Raw genomic sequence first — 20,054 nt, 5'->3', positions numbered from 1 at the left:
AATCTTAAAATTTGGGTTGTGCAAGGTGTGCACAATAACAAAATGTCAAGTCACATTAGGTTACGCAAGTATTTCTTTCTTGTACTGCAGGCAAAGGGTGTTGAACAATTGTAAAACTACTAATGCACAAAACAAAAGCAGTTTATAACAACTAGTATGTACATCACTGAAAGACTGAGAAATGTTTGAGGCCCTTACCTTTGAGGTTAACCTTTGTTTGCACTGTAATCTCTTCGGAGTACGAGCTGAATCCTCTTGCGTTAACAGCCACAACCTTCATTACATACTCCGACTTAGGCTCCAGACCTGCAAGACATCAGGCAATTACAAAATTTTAAAAACTGGCAGTGTACATGGAAGACCTCAAATGCACTGCAGCAGTATATGAAACATTAACCAATGTTAATGCACAAGAGGATTCATTGATTATTTCCAACTTCAGCTCCACGCGCAAAAAAAATGAAGGTTATGCGGGCCAGTTATGCGGGACAGAGGTGTAAAATTCAATAGAAGCAAGAAACTTTTATGAGGGGCAATCGGCTTAAAACTTCCTCACCAGTTATGGTGCACGGGTTGTGGGATCGGCAGGACTCATTCTTTGTTTGCCCACTGGCAACGTTGGAGTAAGTGACGACAAATTCCGTGTTGCTGAAGCCTCCATTGAAACCTTCGGTCCACTGCAATGTGACCTTGTCGGAGTCGCTGCTCACAGCTACAAGACGACCCGGTGGGTCAGGTGCACCTGAAACAGGCACAATGTGCACATTGCATCAGAACACAAACTACCTATGCATGCACTGTGCAATTGATAACACTGTACTGATTGATACAAACACAGCAATCAGCTGAACAGGAATTTAAGCACAAGGAAATGCGGTTTACTTGGCGACGTAAATCGTGCAGCGCAAGATGTAGTAGGACGCGGTGGTTTTGATTTGTCACTTGAAAAGGGTGTGATTAAGATGACTGCACAGAATAGAATAACACAGGACAACGTGCCAGTAGCAACTTCCATATTTTACTGAAGAAAGCACTTACTTATAACCAAGGAAGTCGGGTGGCCTTTCTCAGATGGCACGTGAAGTGATTGTACTGAGTGTTGGTGTCGTTCTATCCTTCTCTCTCTCTTTTTTTTACTTGCTCGGGTAATTGGGATTACTTGCATTATAAATATTTTTGTAAAGAAAATGTGTCAGTTGCTAGCAGCACATTGTCCTGCATTCCTCTCTTCAGTGTAGTCGTCTTAATCGCACCTTTCCATCCCATGGACATAGTTTGAGCTTTTGAGAAGACTAATTTTCGTTTACTTAATAGTAGCACATATATAACACTAATGAAAGCAGCATTAGAACACAATGCAGATGCAAAGCTTTAGTTTTAAAGAAGACTATCACGCTGTTGAATACATCATATTGTAACAGACGGTGAGTGGGTCACTAAGCTTGATGCCCCAAGTAATGAGGCAAGTCAGAAAAGAAGCCATGTGCCATTTACAAAGAATATGTTCGCCTTCCTGGTTGTGTGGTAGTTTTCTTTCAGAATCACAAATCTTCAGAAACAAAAGTGCCAACAGCACATAGAGATAATCAGCAAAGAATTGAACGCAGTTTATTCGAACTATCCCTCAGTTAGTTCTTACGTTCACACTTTCATAGTTTTGAAGTACATTGAACCTACCAAATGCCAAGTGAAGGACAACACAATATACTCACTCTTTCTGACGAGCTTCAGTATTGTACGCTGCACATCGCCGACTTGGTTCCAGGCACGGCAGGTGTAGTCACCGTAGTCGCTTTCCTTCACGTCTGCCACCGACAAGGCACCAGTGTAGAGGTCATCTCCGTCGTCAGTCACGTTGGTGGCGTAGTTGGCGTAGCGTTCGAGAATGCGACCTTTGTATACCCATTCGAAAGTAGGCTCGGGGTAGGCCTGCATCTGACAGCGCAGCACAGCCATGTCTCCAGGGTCAAAGGCCACTCGATTGTAGGTGTGCCTCACTTGAGGAGGGTCTGCGGGACGCAAAATCCACGAGTCTTCATTGCACAGTGTAAATGAAAATGCTTTCCGTTATCTAAGGAGAGCGCTGGTAGCTTTTTAATCCATTACACAAAAGCTCCAGTGACTAGGCAGCATAAAACTTAACTAAGGTAGGTCATTTCCTCCTCAGTGCTGTGAAGGATTTAAACTATACGTAGCTGCTACATGACTTAACCATCATTTACACGTAACATGGTTCTAATAACTTCTGCACAGAAATCAACCTTCATGATGTCAAGACAACTCTCGTTTAGACATTGAACATTCATGCTCTAAGGACTGATTGAATATGTATCACATATGATTTTAAAGTCTTGCATCTGTACAAAGCAAAACAAATAAAAGGTGAACGAATGTGTCAATCAAGTTTACTGACTTTTGTCTTATGATACATGTTTACAGTGTCACACATCAGACAAGTGACTGCAAACATAGAAAACAGCTAGTCAACAAAAGCAAAAGGGTTGATAGGTGGGACATTTGATAGTCAACGGAAGAACTTACGTTCAATCCTAAGCATCATCTCCGATTTGGCAGCACCGCCAAAGCCATTGTCGAACAGGCAGGCATATTTTCCTCGGTCTTCAGGGGTGAGAGCTCGCTGAAAGGTCAGGGTGCTCTGAACCGAGAACACTTCATTGTCCTCAATGTTCTCGATGGTCTTGATTTCAAAGCCGGACTCGGGGCTCATCTGTAGTTCCTTGTCTCGGTGGGTCCAGTGCACTTGTGGCTTAGGCTTCCCACGGGCACGGCATGTCACGGACTGGCTTTGATCACCCGCTTTGCGGATGATTTGGGGCCTCAGGGGCACTATGATGGTAGCCGCTTCTGCAAGTCCAAGCAACAGGACACAGTCAGTTTGAATTCTGTGGGTTTCATCAAAGCCAACTGAATTTAGAGAAATCTGTGTCAGGGAAGCCAATGTAGTGCTACAATTACAGGTATTATGGCACATGAGATAGTGATGCAAGGTGAAGCAATGAACAATTTTACAAACTGTTCTATTTTAAGAAACACCTAAGAGCTTACATAGAACTTAACACATAGCGATGAGGTCAACAGAAACGCATCTCTGATTTTAAAAATGCTCTAAAGCTAGAATCCTTGTGTAACTGCTGATGCTAACAAGTGGCTTTAAGGTCTAGGAAACAGAGAAGCAACCCGCCTATCTAGCTGTAGAAAGGCTGAAGGCAGAAAAATGCAGCATTAAAAACTGTTCTCACCATTGACTGCCAGGTAGACCGATGCAATGGACCCCTTTCCTAATGCATTGTGCGGTTGGCAATAGTATCGTCCCTCGTGGCTGCTGTGCACGGAGAGAAAGCTGTGGTTGGACCGGTGGCCGAGGTCGATGTGCTCCTGTCCCTCACGCCACCAGCGATATTCGGGACGTGGCCAGCCGGGAGGACGAGCACCACACGTCAGCACAAAAGGGCGGCCGGCCACAGCTGTAGGGCCTTGTGGAGTGATCTCTGCCTCTCCAGGTTTGTCTGCAAAGGAACACAAAATGGTGCTATTCTGCAGTTCACTTTTTTTTTTGCAAATACTAATATCAAGGTGACTGGAAATCTTGAAAATTATTCAAAGATTTCATGCTAGTCTCGAATTCATTCTCAATGGTGCAAATATTGAGATTTAACTACGGTAGTATTGAGCCTTTGTGCACCATGTCAGCTTTGTTAACAACTAGACCCACTGTTCAGTAATACTAGTTGTATGTTGGAAAGATGCAGAGTTCATCAGTATGTGCTCAGGAAAAAATTATTAGCCTTACTTATCAAGTAACTCACAAACAGAACATAACTGCTCATCTTTAAAAATCTCCGAAGCACGAAAAAATAGTTAAAAGCCCCTCCACTCACGTCGCACGTGCAGCACAACGGAGTCGTTGCCGACCACTTCTGTATGGATGGCAGTAGCAGAAGGTCGCATGATGACTGTGGCCTGGCATATGTAAGTTCCAGCGTCCTCAGCCGTGACACGGTCCAAACGTAGTGTGTCGCCCTGCAGTGCAAACTGGCCGTCCCCTTGTTTCGTCCACAATATGGACTGTGGTTCAGGGTTCGAGGCAACATTACACTTGATGGCCACATTCTCTCCTTGGGCAGCTTCCTGCTCTGGCAGCACATTCACACGTGGTCCATCTTAGAGAACGAAGAAAAAGGGCAGTGCATCAAAGGCTTGTTGAAAAAGAATAGTAATAGAATATGGAAGTGCATGCATGACAAAGTCTAGTAAACACGCGTCATGTTGATATTCATTTTTACAGGTTACCATGACTAATTTCGAAATAACTTAGCCCAACTGATTTAAAGTGAAGCAAGCTACATGCCTGCCCGAAGTCTGGACCATAGTCTTTTACAGTCAGCCACTAATACCTTGCACAATCTACAGCCTCTTCAACATTCTACATTTTCAAAAAAGGAGGGCTCAACTAACATCAGTAAAATATTGACGATGATACAAAGGAAATGCAGTAAAAATGCATTATTAAAACACCATAAATGGTATCCAAGCCACCTCCATGACAAAAATCAGCCAGAATGATATAAGAAGAAACCAGGCACATTTACCATGGTAAATGCTGCAGATAAGAAGTTGGTAGCACATGAATTAGTACTGGTTCCACCAATCACACTGACTTTTTGACATTTTTTCTTCAGCCCAGCAATGAATACAGAGTGCAGAATGCTTGACATGAGATTTCTCTGTGCATGCGTTGGTTCAACATACATGTGCTCAGAAATGGCATGAGTACTTACACAGCACACTAAGATGCAGCTCCACTTGTGAAGGCTGCAGGATTCCATTGTCAGCAACACAAGCATAGTTTCCACTATCTTCAGGAGTTACAGATGGAATGGTGTGGTTGTAAGTGTTCGACAGTAGCTGGCCTCGCTTCATCCACCGCACGGATCGCACAGGAGGATTGGCCAGCACGGAACAGGTCAACGTGGCATCGGTGCCCACCATCACGTTCAATGGGTTGTGGGGACCAACCGTGATCTTGGGTGCATCTTCAAAAAAAAAAAAAAAACACACACACACACACACACAGCTTTTATTATTGCAAAGTGAAATCATTAGCACATAAGTGGCATAGAGATCAATGAACAACGAGTGTCATGTTCCAAGTGCACAAATGTAAGCGCACAGTGAAGAGCACCAAACAATTGAAAAACAAGTCTTATGAAAAACTTGACCAGCACACTATTTTTGTTCACAAAATATTTTGTAAAATAACAATTCACTTGTATAGGGAAACAATGCCCGCCCTCATGATGAATTGTTTCCTCTGCTTGATCTTAATTTCTATCACATTAATGAAGAGAGTATGTTCTGCTTACTCGTGGCCATGTAGAGTAAGTGTACGCCACTCACAAGTACACTCTGAAAACTGTTTCTCCCTCTCAGCTCTGCTCTTGTCCTGAAACAATCCTCATGACCTCAGTTTATTACATTTCCTTCCTGAATTCGGACACTACTGCCGCTACCTTCCTGGCAAAAATGCTTTGTCGCATTGATAGTAGGTGCGATTTTTGTGACCAGAGAGTACCTGGGGCAGCAGCATTGATGCAAGGAAATTTAAGGTACACAATATAGATGACAATCATTGTTGTGTTACTTACAGACATACAAAAGTTAATGTCCCAAAGGGTGTCAACTGTTTTAGGGTGCATGCAGAATTGCCTACGAATGACATGGAACTGTGTATACCACAGCGATTTCCAAAAAAGTGTTCCCAGTACTTTCTCAATTGGCTCTTTCCTGCACAACAATGGCTGCCAGCTATTCAGTAACATCATATTCCTCTACCCCCACCCCCCCTTCATCTTCTTCTACGCCGTACTTCGCGCAGGGCAAGAAGGGCACTCACAGTGGACGCGGATCGTGGTGCGCGCCTCGTACGCGCTTCCCTGCGGCATGGCGCGGTTTGTGATGCGGCATCGGAACTCGGCGCCGTCATCCTCCCGTCCGGGGGTCAGCGTCAGCACCGCGGCCGTGGGCCGGTCGCGGGCTCCTCCCCGGGTCAACGCCGACGGCAGCCGTTCGTCTCCGCGGAACCACTCGACGTCGGGGTCCGGACTGCCACCCTCGCTGGCGCAAGTCAGCGCCAGGGGCTCGCCCTCGAGTGCCGTCGGGCTGGACGGCGTGATGCGAGGCTCGCCCGGCGCGATGAGCACTGTCACGTCGTACGCGGCGTTGTGGACGTCGGCGCCGCTGCCGCTCTCCTTGAGCTTGCACTCGTAGTGGCCGTTGTCCTTGTCGTACTGGGCGCGCGAGATGAGCAGGGCGTAGCGGCCCTCGGCCGGGTTGTACTCCACGCTGTAGTGAGGGTCGAGCGCGCTACCGCTGATGGCCGCGTTCTCCTTGCCGTGTCGGTTGGTGCGGAACCAGAAGTAGAGCAGGTTGCGGCTCGCCAACGCCGGGTTGAAGTTGCACGAGAGCCGCAGGCTCTCGCCTTCGACCACGTCACGTCCTTCGGGTTCCAGGGGCGTGCTCCTGCTCGACCGCGCCGCCAGCAGCACAGCCAGAACTGTGGGAGAGACGAAATATGCGAGTGATATGAAGCAAATATCAAGCAGCTATAACAGGAACAGGCAACATAAAGGTAATGAACTGGAAAAGCACCGATTCGCAAGTGACATATTAAAAGTCCTCTGCATTCTTTCCTCGGTCCTAATTGCTTATGACCCAGGATGATAGTCAAATTGAGTCAGAAATTCATTTGCATTTTTATATAGTATATTGTAAATAAACACACTTCGCGCAAAGACGGCGATGATGATGACGACTAATACTTGCCATATCCAGAAGCAGCTCTGTTTCTGCCCCTATAGTTTCAATATATTTGTCACCATGGTCACCAGCCAAATGTAGTGCTCTGTTTCTCAGCTTTTCACGACAGACCTTCGTGACAAACGCGATGAATGTGATTGTATTTCACCTCATGTAATGTCGAAAGGGCACTATTATTTAACTTCTAGGATGTGAAGCTCCAGCTCTCAATGCATCCTAGTATACAAGCCCGAGGTATCCGTAAAAACGTTGTACAGCCACAGTGTGAAAGCGAAGATATTGTAGGACTGACGGTACATCACGTACCGGGAAGATGTTGTTGATGGTATGACATGCCCTAAACTTACATTTGCATATTTAAGCTAGCTCCGGCGAATAGACTAGCAGAAAACAAAAACGCGCAACGGACATCGTACATAATGGCGCACTTAAGTATGGCGTCACCTTGATTGCAGTTCGGCCATAATAATAAAAGAAACTCTCTGCTGCATAAACGCTCGCTCACTCGACAGACCCCGGTGGGTGGTCCTGTAGTTTCGCGGGTCACTGACGCCGCGGGCATAACGAGGCGACCACCTAAGGACAAGCTGAGATTCGCGGCGAAACACGTCGAAGCGTTCATGCCGCAATGACGACACCGTGAAGTGCCACCAGCGGACGTCTTTTCAATCAGAACACGTGTCAACGCGCAACCCCCGGCAATACTCGCCAGCGCGCAGCGGGATAAGACAAAAGCGGCGCGAGCGTCATTGCCGAAATAAATGGCGGGAACCGTGTGGAAACGCGCCAAAAAGAAAACGCGTTCGCGCGCCGTGAGGGATGCACCTGCCAGCGACGCCGATCAACACCCCCGAGCCGAGCATTTAATTTCGCCCCAAGGGTAACAGAGCAGTTGGGAGAGAAGGGAGGATACCCAGCCAAGCAGGCAAGCATTGTTTCAAGCAACGGCTATGCCCTCCACACTCCCTCGTGAGTTCGGAAGGAGGGAGGGGGTTCGAAGGCACGTTCGCTGTGTCTGAGAGATCGGGGCAGCAAGAAGAGAACAAGAGGGGCAACGTGCTTCATCAAGGTCGCTCCTGGAAGCAGCACGCCGAAGGTGGGGGTTTGAGAAAGCCCGCGCTCGTCGTGAGGTGGGGAAAAAGTAATCACGGGGGGCAGAACACGGCGAGATCCGCCCGTTCCACCACCACCCGAAGAGCGCTGGCGCATCAGCAGGAGAGCGACGACGTCTCTTGGACTAGTCCCGTAGCCAGCTGCTGCCTCAAGATCGGTGGTACACCCCCTCTCCCTCCTTTCTTTTTCTCAGCGGTGGGGTAGATCTGTAGCCACGGGCAGGGTAGGCCTTCCCCCCAACGCCGACTACACCCCACCACCACCGCTGCCATCACTAAATTCTGCCAGCTTTCTTGCGCGCAGGTCGCCCCTCTTAATGACAACCGCTCCGGGAAAGGAGCACGAGATTGAAGCCCGTGCATGCGAGGTGATGTCGGGCGGAATCCATTTGGATGAGAGAGGAGGGAGGAATGAAAATGCAAGGGCAAGGACGGCCGTCGTTGTGAGGGGCACGAGAGCTCCTGCCATCGTCTCGAATAAGACGTCTCTATCAGCGAGGTCCGGGCCTCCAACATCTGCCCCGGAGAAGGACGCCCCCCAGTGAAGGCACAGTCACCACCAAGTGCCAATTTCGGGGGCACGCAGCGGCGCTTCTGCTTGCCCCCCCTTCCCCCTCTCTCAGCTGTTCTTTCTTTTAACGTTGTTCCGAGTTGCTCTCGTACATGCTGCAGTTATTGTTTCTTAGCTTTTCTTGAGTTTCTGCCCTCATTGTCGAGAGGCACGCGCACCGCAGCCCCAAGCGGCGTTCCAGGGAATTGAACAAAATGTTATTCGCCATTCATTGTTTCCATGACGCTTTGCGCATCAGTATATTATGCAGCACGGCAAATAAAGCGACCAGTGCAGAGTGTCAAGTAAATGTTGTGCACCACTAGTTAATGAGCGGAGTGAACCAAACAAGTTCAATCTTTGCTCTTAGCTGCCGCGGTACCCGGCCTCGCGCCCTTTGTCTATCAAGTGCCATCAGCAAATACTCAGCAAAAAACAATTTCGTGATGATGTTGTTGTTCGTGTTGTAAATCTAGCAGTGTAACGTCTTGGAAACTGCGGCCAAGGTAAACAATTGGCGTTAACAAGCACGGATACTTAAAAAGACGAAAATACTTCCGCTGAAAATCACTCAAAAGGGAGAGGCGCACTGGAATTTTGTCGTCTGCTGGTCGTTGCGTGTGGCTTCTTTCAAAGACTTCTCGCAAAATGGCGTCCAGCAATGTCCGGTTTCTAAAATGACCTCTAGCGATGCATGGCATAGAGAAGCACTCTATAACACACGACTTAAAACATTCTCCCACTGCATTCTCATGTGATGCAGCGTTCTGACGCAAAGTGCAACTACACTGCACTATACAGCAACAACACGCTATGATGTCACAAACTTGGCGGTGCCATTAGAGAAGCCCTTGTTTGGCCAAGTGAAATCAGGTCACTGCCGTAATCTCCGCAATCATGGAAGCGCCTTTAACAAATAAACTGCTAAAGTCACTCCATTGGTTACTCATTTGAGCCATTATGCAAGATCTGCGTTAATCCCGCCTATCATATGATTCCATTGCGCCTCCTTCAGAACTACACAGACACTAAACGTTCACGCGCCATACCAAGCGTATTGTTGTGGGGTTTCAAAGGCCCTGCAGATAAGTGAGGTGACTCCACACAAGAATGGCTAAACTCCGGAAAGACGCAGGTCCAAGCTTCGATTCCCAGAGCGGAACCCATTTTGTTTTTCTTGGATGAACTCTATAATATGTTTCCCGAGAAACCCACGTGATTTCCCAATGCCGCTCCTTACCACTCGAATGCCAATAATCATCATTCACTTGGTGAAGTATCCACGCTTAAGGGCAAGATTACAAGTGTCATACCATCCTTGATTTATTCGCAGGTCTAACGAGCTTGCACCATAGACAGGACAGCGCATATAACACCAGGGTCTTCTTTTAGTCTGAAGGACCGTGGTAGTACGTAGAGGCAAGACGAAAGTATTGACGTGTATTGTTTCACGTTGTTTCTTTTATTAATATGAGTGCTCACCGAACACACCTTCTTCTTCAGGTGTATTTACTTATTTCGCTGTTTCACAGATTCTTTTTCTTTTTCTCACTGTTGGTTCACACAACAGGAAACACTGCTGAACCAGATTCGTCCGGGCATGGTGAATAAAGGTGTCCGTGTCGACACGCGGGAAGCCGCTGCTGGCTGTTCTCCTAGTGCAGGCTACGGCCAGCAGGCGGCATTGCCTTCCCGAACGTTCGCCGCCTCGCGCAACCTTCGCCATCGCATTGCATCGGCATCAGCTCCTCCCCGCTCGATTGGCTAGTGCAGCAGCAGCAGCAAGCCAACCAGCCTACCTCCAAGGAGGGGGGGGGGGGCGACCGCGTTGCTGTGTCCCCATTGCGCATGCAGAGCACGGGCCGCGTCTCTCTTGCTCGCGCGCGCACTGTAGTGACGCCAGCCGCGGAAAGGAGAAGAGAACCGGAAAATGGAACCCGTCGGACAGGTGGCCCCGCGAGGTCGACAGCGCGCCTCGGGGGCTGACAGCGCGAGGCACAGCTCCTCCTACCGGGGCTCTCCTTCAGCACGCGCTGCTACGGCACAGACTGCGTCGTGTTTCTTCGTATTCTTTTACTATATATGCGTTTTACCGCTTCGCTTCTGGCGCTGCGGTGCCTCCGCGGGGCTCTTTTGCATAGCAAAATTTATTATACGATACGCTGCCGCAATGCAGGCGCAACTCGCATGTTTCTCCTCCCGTCAGCTCCGACGATATTTCCTGCGCACTGTGCTCGCTGCGATCGCCTCATCTCCTTCTTTAGCCTCCCTCGGCTGTACAGCTTCACCGTACAGACGACGGCGTGTGGTGTGTTTTTTAATATTTGCCCCGTCTCCCTCGACGGCCGCGGAGGCAGTCACGGTTTTGTGTTTTACTTCGTCCCCGGCGAATTACGGCGCGTGCGTCGGTCTGGTTAAGTATACATTTACGTTAATGCCGATAGCGTTTTCAGTATGTGCAGGGGTCCGGTCATTAACAGCGTTCTTGGCGAACGCGCATGCAGGCTCGACGTGCACGGAAGCTGCCGTCACGTTCTTGGCGGTATTCCTTTTAACTCGTCGGAAAACTACCGCGGCGTTACGTGTATACCCGCCGATTTCGCAACCTGTGCTCCTCTTAGGTTACGCCGCGCAAATCGGTTCGCTATGCCAGTGAGTGTTTTGCCATTTCCTGCACGCGACCAGCGGAATGATGTTGTTGGCTTGCTCAGTTCTACAGCTCGCTTCGAACGAAGATGCAAATTTTCTCGCGCTAAGGGCAGACGTGAGCCCTCCCTTGCCCACGAGCGGCGTGTCTTTGTTTAGAAATGAATAGGAACTGTCACTGTAGCAATCTGAACAGACGAGAAGAGAGAAAAGAGACGCAAAGCGGAAGAAAAATATCAAGCCATATCCTTAAATGGAGAGAGTTAGAGATGGAGGGGGGGGGGGGGGGTAGTGACAATAGTGTATGCAAAGCTGAGCAAATATCTATGTATTCAGGTACAACTCTACGTACTTATTTTAAGTCATGGACAGACAATATGCGTGTATGTGTGTATACGTACAGTCGCGAGCAAAAGTTCAGAGACCAGTGGTTCCCGAATATTTCTTTCCCCTGAGCCCCCCGAGTGGGCCGGTTAAAGTCGAATGACGCAGCCTAAGTGCGCATGTTTTGCCGGTGCAATACATAAGGCAATCCTATCCCACGAAACTCTGCCAGGAGAGATTTTTTTTATGGTGCCGCGGTCTTCAAAATTTTATTCGCGACTGACGCATGTAATACACCTTATGCGATATGATCCGTTTCGTTATGCTATACGTTAGATGTAGAACAAGCTTAATCAATGCGAGAGCGAGTATTTTCTGTCCCGACAATGCCCCGACCATCCGAGCACTACACAACAGATGTGGACAAATGATTATTCTAGACAGCGTGCAAATCCCCTATAGGACTGCTTGCACACAGACACGAGTGCTTTAACAGTAGACTTCGTAGAGACAGAATAAGAATGGGGAGTAGGTGGAGAAGGGAACGAGATCTCACCGCAAGGCGATTTAAACTTACTAAGTTCCACAAGTGGCTCCACAGTCGCATAGCAGGTGCGTGATGCAGCAACTGCATCATGACCCAGGCTAAAAATCTCGACACCGTGTGTTAGTTGCACCGGCCATGACATCACCGCTACAGGCTGACTTCAGCAGCGAATCAGCGCCCGTCAGACGCGTTTTAAAGAGTCGACACGTTTACGCTGAGTCACGTTTAATGAAATCACTCGCGGAATGGTCTCCCTTTACCGCGCCAGAATCGCCGGTTGCACAACGAGCCGGCAAGAGGACGACGAATCACCCGGTATTGAAATACAAAGCGCTACGATGCGTGTGTAAACGATAACCCTATATTTACAAAAAGGAAAACAAATCCGAACTCGCCGCCAAGCATTCTAACGAGGAGGAGGAGGAGGAGGGGAGTCAGAATGCAAATTGTAGCGAGACGAGGCGAGCGAGCGAGCTCGAAGAAAGGAGGAAGGAAGTAGGTCAAAATAAAGTAGTAAACGATAAAGACTAAACCGCAGAGTGAAATAAGACAGCGACGCGCTGCGTGCTGTCCTTGAAGCTCCGCCGGAAGCTTATATGCCCAAAACCCTCGTGGGCGTTCGAGGTATTCTTCGGCGTCGTGCGAGCCAAAAAATGCCTAACACGCGAGCCTGCAAGACCAACGCAGCCACATGGCGTAGCATAGTAGACACGCTGAGGAATGTAATCCGTGCTTTTTTTTTCACGTTACACTCGAGCCAAAGCGGCGCTTGAATCGAAACGCGCGAGAAGCTCGCCTGTCCGTCGTACGTGCCGTCATTGCCGAACAACGATATAAGCTCGCCTACACGCCGTCGTCTATTCGCTTTAATTACACGTTTACGCCGCACACGCTGCCGGAGGGCACTTCTCCTGCCAGTCATCTCTCATCGCCTGCGGCTTCGGGGAAGAATGGTGTTTTATTTTATATTTACCGGTATTATATACCCGTGCACGGCTCGTGATGGCCGCAACTTGGTAGCAATAACAACCCGTACGGAAATTCTAGCAGCACACACGTTAACACCCTTCCATCACGCGCCGTAAGTGAAACACGAACGGTCCAGCGAGTTAAAGCATCACTCGTGCTATGTAATATTTACCAACTGCTACACTATTGGTATGTAGTAACCAACTCAATCAGCACGTAGCACGGAGGCGGGATTAAGGGCAGGGCCACATGTTCAGAGCAGGGCGTAGTACCCATTGTGAAACTTGTAAACGGACGAGGCTTCTACACAAATGTTTGTTTTGTGTCATTTGGCGACAAGATTTGCACAACGGTAACAGAAATAGTTCCGATTTTTAACGATCACTGCTATGTGAGATTTTTTTTTATGCGCTTCGCCGCAAGGTTAGGTGGCTTGCGGCGAAGCATCATACGTTTCTCCGAGGTAGTTGGTATCTTCGGTTGCTCGCAATGATTTTCGGCGTTTGCCCGTCAATATCTCGTTTTATAAGCATCATTTTTTTTCGCGACGTTAATTTAATTCGTTTGTTAGTCCATGATAGAACAGCCGTGAGTATGAAGCTTAACAAAGCTAGCGTGGCAAGGCGGAACACGATTACATTTAGAAAGTTGTAACTGTAATTAGCGAGATTGGCCCTGGACGCTTTGACACCTACAGTACAAAACTTACCAAAAAAAACTATCTGATCACTCATGGAACCAAAATCATGCCCAACAGTGTCACAAAAATGCGTTTCCCGGCTGTTTTCAGCGACGAAGCAAGTACAAAAATCCAGGGAACAAGTATCTCACAGCATACGTAACAGTCGTGAATGTCCGCGAGCAAAAAAAAAAAAAGAAAAAAAAACTAAACGTCTATAGTTCTTCCCCTATCTTGCTAGTCAGGGTCGATCTCGCACAGGCTTTTCGCACTTTCTAAAGGTATCGCAAACCCGTGGGCGACCGACCATGAGCTACGTCGCGCGCAGTCCGATCGAGAGAGACCAACGCTATCCGATCGGCCACAGCTCCCACTTTGCTAGCTGTCCTCCTTCGGCCGCGACGCAAGACGGACGGCCCCCAGTCCTTGGCTCAGCTATGTACAACACCGCGTCGATCTCGAAGTTCGCAACAGCAGCTGCCGACCGCTTCGATGAGGCCGGGCCTCCGGTGGGGAAAGGAATAAGTATACCGCCGACACCACGCATATTGGAGAAGCTGTGGAACGGTACAGACGCCCAGCGCGATATCGAGGGCAACAGTTCGCATCCTTATGTGGCCGCGTTGAGGCCGACCTGCACTTCGAGTGCCCGAGGCGGCGTACTTTGCGTGAAGCGTGTATATACACATACATGCACGCGGTGCGCGCGAGCATAGACGGGCAAGGCGAAGCGGCACCTTGCGGGAACGAGGTTTCCAAGCCGCAAATGGGGTCGGCGAGGGCTACACCGTACAAACCGGGCGCGTTCATCGGCGATAAACGAACAGTCGCGTGCCGCACGGTGGTATACGTTCGTTGGAGGACGGTCGCGGAGAACACGCTTCGACAAAAAGTTAAGATGCCTTCTCAAGCATACTTGGTCCGATCGCAATGGCCGCTCTGGATTCAACGACAAACAGTTCCGCTGCTTCGCTCGCGATACAGAATACGACTACCTAGAACTAGAGAAAGAATAAATAGTTCCAGATACGATTTTGCTTTTAATGTTATGCAGCTAATAGCCGCAGCCAAGTTCTCCGAAGTAAGCGAAGAAAAAAAATAGAGCGAGATTATTTTGTTTTTAATCAGACATTGTCGTTAAATGATCGGCGTACTGAACCTAAGAATAATGTAGCACGGGTTCAATACCCGGCTATACGATAAAGACGGGCTGCAAGGACGCGCGTGTACAGTGATATTATTTTCAGTACACTTCAAAAAACCCTAAAGGTGGTTAAAAATAACCTGTGAAGTCTTCTTCCATGCGTATAAGAATGCCGGCTTTCGGGAGTTTGGGACTATACCAATTCGTTTACGGTTATGGTTTGAGCAATTAGACTTATCCATTGTTTGGTCGATAATTGTTTGTTTTCGATGCATATTGAAGCTCGTTTGTAAAGATGAGGACTATCAAGCCAGAAGCTAGCAGTGAAACATCACTCTGTTTCGCAATCAGCGGCCGATCGAAACACGTGTAAATCCGTTTACGACGAACCGTAAATCGCGCATGTATGCATATGGCCCTTCTTCGTCAGCTTATATTCACCAAAACGAGCGCCACGGACGGACTTTGAAGAAGCACCTGTAGTAACGCGGCCTTGGCCGATGTCTCACGCCATCGATGCACAGTGGACCGTGGAAGACGAACCGCCTTTGTGGTACGCGCGTAAAGGACCGGCAACCTCGAATCGGTGCCGGCCCCCATCACCAATTAAACAAGCGACCAATAAAAAGGGACGGGAATCAAAAGAGGCACGTATTCACGATACTCGAGGCTAACCGCAGGCCTTTACGTTTACACACAAGTTGGCCGACAATGGAGAGCCGCCCATCGCGTACTCAAGAGAGAGGACGTGTCCATGGGAAAGAAATACCGGAGCGCGCGCTCCCAATCGAAGATTCGCGCCGCCTTTGGGGCCCGTGTTAACTTATTTTTCACGCCCCGCTGCTGCGATAAAAGGAGGCGGCGAGTAGATGCGCACAACGAGCCATCCGCGCGTATGACGGCGCACTTATTGAGGGACAGACCAATGTTAAGTTGTCGTTTGCTGGAAGCTTTCCACAGTTTTTGTTCAGTGTATACACGACCACGGATTGGTTGCCCAGCCAGGACACTTGGTCCAATCTTCAGTTACAATGCAAGCTTCGCTTTGCTGCGGGGGGGGGGGGGGGGGGGCACAACACCTATTGGAATGAGCTAATTTATAAAATTTCAGAAATGGAGACCTCAAACCGACTTGCTTTAACGCACTTAATGGCGTGATAAAGCAGTGCGTGACAATGACGCCGGGTGAAATTATGACACAGTGAACTCAGCGTCCTGTGCGAACGGGTATGTCTAGAGTATAAATGCAACGTTTTCGGTAATTTTCCTTTGCCCGCTTCTTCAGCAGCCCATAGCATCGATTAGTATAACGAGAATCGGCGAGTCAGGAAATGTATCTCGCTATAAAGGAATACGATAGAGCAAAACGAATCGCTGAACATTATACCTCGCCTCTTGGCGTAAAGGTAAACGCAGATTTGTATTCAAGAGGCGAAACACGACCACGATGTACAGCGAGGCCACATGTAATCAAGAACGAAGTGTCAAACGCCTGACGTGCGACACACAGGATGGTGGTGTAATGAAGAACGTTTCATCCCCAGCCATGTGTCACGACAAGCCGCGACACGGCCAGTATATATATATATATATATATATATATATATATATATATATATATATATATATATATATATATATATATATATATATATATATATATATATATATATATATATATATATATATATATATATATAGCGGTATCTCTAGACACGTCAACTAATCGCGAACGTTCGACAGTGGCTGTTATTAAAGCTACGCGAAGAAGAGGTCACGCGTTTGATGTTAGGAAATGAAGGAAGCACGCCTGGCCCCGGGCATTTCTCCGATATCCGAGACATTAGCGAGGATGCCTTGATGTAAAGGCATTCGAGAGAACACAAGCGTTACATTACTCAAAGGAAGACTAAGAAAGACGAATGGAGAGAGAGAATATGAGAAGAAGCAAGGCTTCAATTAAACGCCGGGTCAAGAGAGAGGAGGTGTGCGATCGTTAAGAAAGCACTAGATGGAGGCAGGAGCAACGAGAAAGACAGCAGGAAAGAGAGAGAGAGAGGGGGGGCGCATCTAGTTTAGGCTTACAGGTGGTCCACGCCCGACGAAACTGCTCCCGGGCGATCCGTTGCCAGAGTGGCACGGCGACCTCGCCGCTGCTGCAGTCGACCGCACAGGGCGGTCGCCGGAGGAATCGGGGTCCCCCCCCCCCTGGGGCCCACCCGACGTCCACTGCCGCGTTAATTTTCTTGCCTCCTTCATCAACCCAGGTTCACAACTTGCTTTTGCATTCAGCAGCGCGAGTGCGCGCTCCTAGTGACCCTTATCAAGATTACGACGCGAATTGCGCGCGCGCGCCTGCGGCGAGAACTCGCGCCGACTAGTCTCGTATACGACAACCGATTACTGAGAAATCGACTCGGGATATCGCAAGGAAATGAGGTTCTAGTGTCTCTTTGCTTGCAGCTACCGTTACGCTTTTCGATTCAGGTTGCGGGCCAGATCGCATAAAACCAAGAACGTGTCTGTGATGCTTGAGCATGTCTCCAATATTCACCGCTTTTCTTATTCATATCTATAAAGTGCGTGATGAATACCTCAAACCTCTAATAGGGTAACTGAAAAAAAAAAAGAAAGTTACTGCGGCCTAGAAATGTGATGTAGCCTTCATATATGAAGTCACAACTCTGTGTATAAATACTTAGCGTCGTCTCGCGATTTCCCAAACGCGAAATTTCATTTTCGGGCGCACGCCTTTTGCGGCAAAGCATTCTCAATGCTTCGGTAATCGAGCACCTCACGCCATAAAGCGCGCTTCGTATACTCTATCGCTCTGCCCTTATAGTAAGCCTCAAGAAAGAAGAGAGGAAATTCCGCAAGAACACTCGATTCCTCCGTGCTTCCCTGCAGGAACCTACGGTGACGCGTGCATGCCCATAACGCGTATAACCGGGCGCATGCGCCGTATAACAGCCACACACAAAACCGCCACCTCAAAGCAAGAAGGTCACGGGGGCGAAACGGCGCAGCCGTGGGGGGGGTAACAGGTCTCGCACGGCGGGGCACATATCATCGACGACCGCCAAGATGACGTTCGCGCCAGAATGACGCCAAAGGAAGAAACGTTGGCGCGCGTGCACACAAAGGCACAGTGACACACCGCCACTTCTGTGTACGGCGCCCCTGCAGGCCTCTGGGTGCTCGTGGTCTGCACGACGCGCCACATCGTTGCGCCCCGGAATGCCATCTTCGTCCCCTCGTAACACGCCTGCGTGGGGAGGAAGGGGAGGGGGGCGTGTGAGGTCAACGCATACGTGTGCGTATGTAAAGGCTTATGAGGACTGCATGTAAGGCCAGGCACTATGCGTTGCCGCGATGACGTGAGGTCTCTGTGCTCTCGAAGACAGTCGCAGCTGGCGCGTTGTTGTTGCGCGCGGTGTTGACGGAACCCAGGCGTTCAGGGTCAGTTCCAGATGAATGGAGAGCGGAAGACCCAGATGACGGTTCTCGCAACAGCAGTGCAGTAACGGAACCGAAGTGCGGAGGAGTGGGGGCTGAACGGGTCCACGGCGTCTGTTAATTCTTAGAGAAAGACGTTGGCGCTGTGAACTAGTACGGCACTGTCTTCAGCGATATGTAAAAGGTTACATGAGACGGATGCCAAGACTTCGAGGGAAGACTTGAAGAACTGTGTCGTTCTGGATGAAGACAGAAACTTGACGCTGTTTTTCGCAACCCTTTTCCGAGCACGACTCGGGGCCAAAGAGGAAGCGGAGATGGGTTGAACAGAGCAACGCTGTTACGAACGAATCTTCTCATACACTCCATTTGGAACCAAGGACCCAGTACAGCAGCCACAAAATATTAGCTACGCAAAAAGCGGGTGTCTTAAGTGGCAGCTCGTAAGCGCTCTAACAGAATACATATGCACGGGTGACGTTGGCATCTGTTGCTACCCGATCTTCTTTCAGTCAAATCAAAGGCACCTCATTTAAAGCCGGAACTGCGGATAGAAACGCACTTTCCTGACCTGGCACCCCTCCGTTGAGCCTCCGTTGGTCCTCCGACATAAAAATGTCGAATAAGGAAAGGAGGGTGTACGAGTCGCTGATATACGTTTATTCGGCAAGCCGCCATTTTGCGAACAACGATGTACGTACGGCATGTGTCGCAATGCAAGAGCCCAGCCGACATTCAGATATGGAGCAAGCCCAGACGCTTCTGACAAGCCTAGCTCCCAGAGAAGATAATAATGCACCCCGACTGTTCGCGTCAAGGAACGAGTTATCAGAAACTGAGAAGGGGCAGCCAGGGGTGAGCTTTTGCCTGCTGTACGGATACCTCTGTTTCAAATATCTATGACCAACGCTTCCGGCACCAAGTCGGTTACTAAACAGACGCTTTTCTCTCTCTCTCCCTCACCCCAACTCAATGTCGGAGTGCTATGTTTCGCCCTCACCAGCTGTGGAGTATAAGGGTGGACAAGAGCGAGAAGCACAAAGAGAAAGAGAGACGAAAGCCGCCACATTGGGACGACCCGGCTGCCCCGAGCGAGTCATTCGGCCAGCAAGCAGCCCTCTGGCAGGAATATTACACGATTCAAGCATGCATCGGAGCGAGTTGACGAGGCACTCGGGAAAAGAGCAAGTCGGCTGGCCGCCTACGGACCTGCGATTTTGACAGCTGCTCTCCCGGGCCGGAACGAGCGGGCGCCGCCCATTTAAAAACTCGCGAGGCTCCGGTGCGCTCTTTTGTTTCCAGTCGTCCTATAATCGACAGAAAAATCCTGAAGCGTGCCACGTCCTTCGTCTAGTTTTGTAGCGAACAACCGTAACCTTCGAGACAGTCTTGATCAGCGCTGTCACACACACCGAGCGAAGTTTCGTTTTTATCGAAATCCTGTCTAGTCTGTAGCCCGTATCGTAATCGTCGCGATTCCTGAGCGGCAGTTATAGAGTCAACGTAAAGGAAAGATGGACTGCTTCGGGTCAGTGTCAGATGTGGACCAATTCAGTGGTCGATGTCAGGGAAGCTAGGCTGTCATGGGTGACATTCGAGGTCATTGAGTGACTGTTTTCCATTGTTACTGCGTATATTAGTCAGCAGCTCGACGCAAGATTGAGTGCGTACTGCTTGAGGCACAGCAAGCACAAAGAGAATATGCGGATGAAGTGGCAGCAGGTGGTACGCTTTCCACTTTCATCGCTCACTTTCTAGATTACAAATTCACGATGTTTTCTTCACTTGGC

General features: G+C 49.1%; 1 protein-coding gene across 1 annotated transcript in view; it reads right to left on the bottom strand.

Annotated features, from left to right (window-relative positions):
* ed (hemicentin protein echinoid) overlaps positions 1 to 20,054 on the bottom strand; it is a 146,365-nt gene that overhangs the window by 8,482 nt on the left and 117,829 nt on the right. The window contains exons 2-9 of the mRNA XM_037422889.2: positions 5,915 to 6,574; positions 4,800 to 5,054; positions 3,900 to 4,181; positions 3,261 to 3,527; positions 2,542 to 2,865; positions 1,713 to 2,009; positions 557 to 742; positions 199 to 306 (exon numbers count right to left, since the gene is read on the bottom strand). Coding sequence (XP_037278786.2) covers positions 199 to 306; positions 557 to 742; positions 1,713 to 2,009; positions 2,542 to 2,865; positions 3,261 to 3,527; positions 3,900 to 4,181; positions 4,800 to 5,054; positions 5,915 to 6,574 — 2,379 coding nt within the window. The remainder of the gene's footprint in view (positions 1 to 198; positions 307 to 556; positions 743 to 1,712; positions 2,010 to 2,541; positions 2,866 to 3,260; positions 3,528 to 3,899; positions 4,182 to 4,799; positions 5,055 to 5,914; positions 6,575 to 20,054) is intronic.

The sequence above is a fragment of the Rhipicephalus microplus genome, chromosome 4 (assembly GCF_043290135.1).
Source record: "Rhipicephalus microplus isolate Deutch F79 chromosome 4, USDA_Rmic, whole genome shotgun sequence".
In the NCBI taxonomy this organism is placed as follows: domain Eukaryota; kingdom Metazoa; phylum Arthropoda; class Arachnida; order Ixodida; family Ixodidae; genus Rhipicephalus; species Rhipicephalus microplus.
The sequence above is the reverse complement of the archived record's forward strand: the minus strand, read 5'-3'. Positions and strand labels throughout refer to the sequence as shown.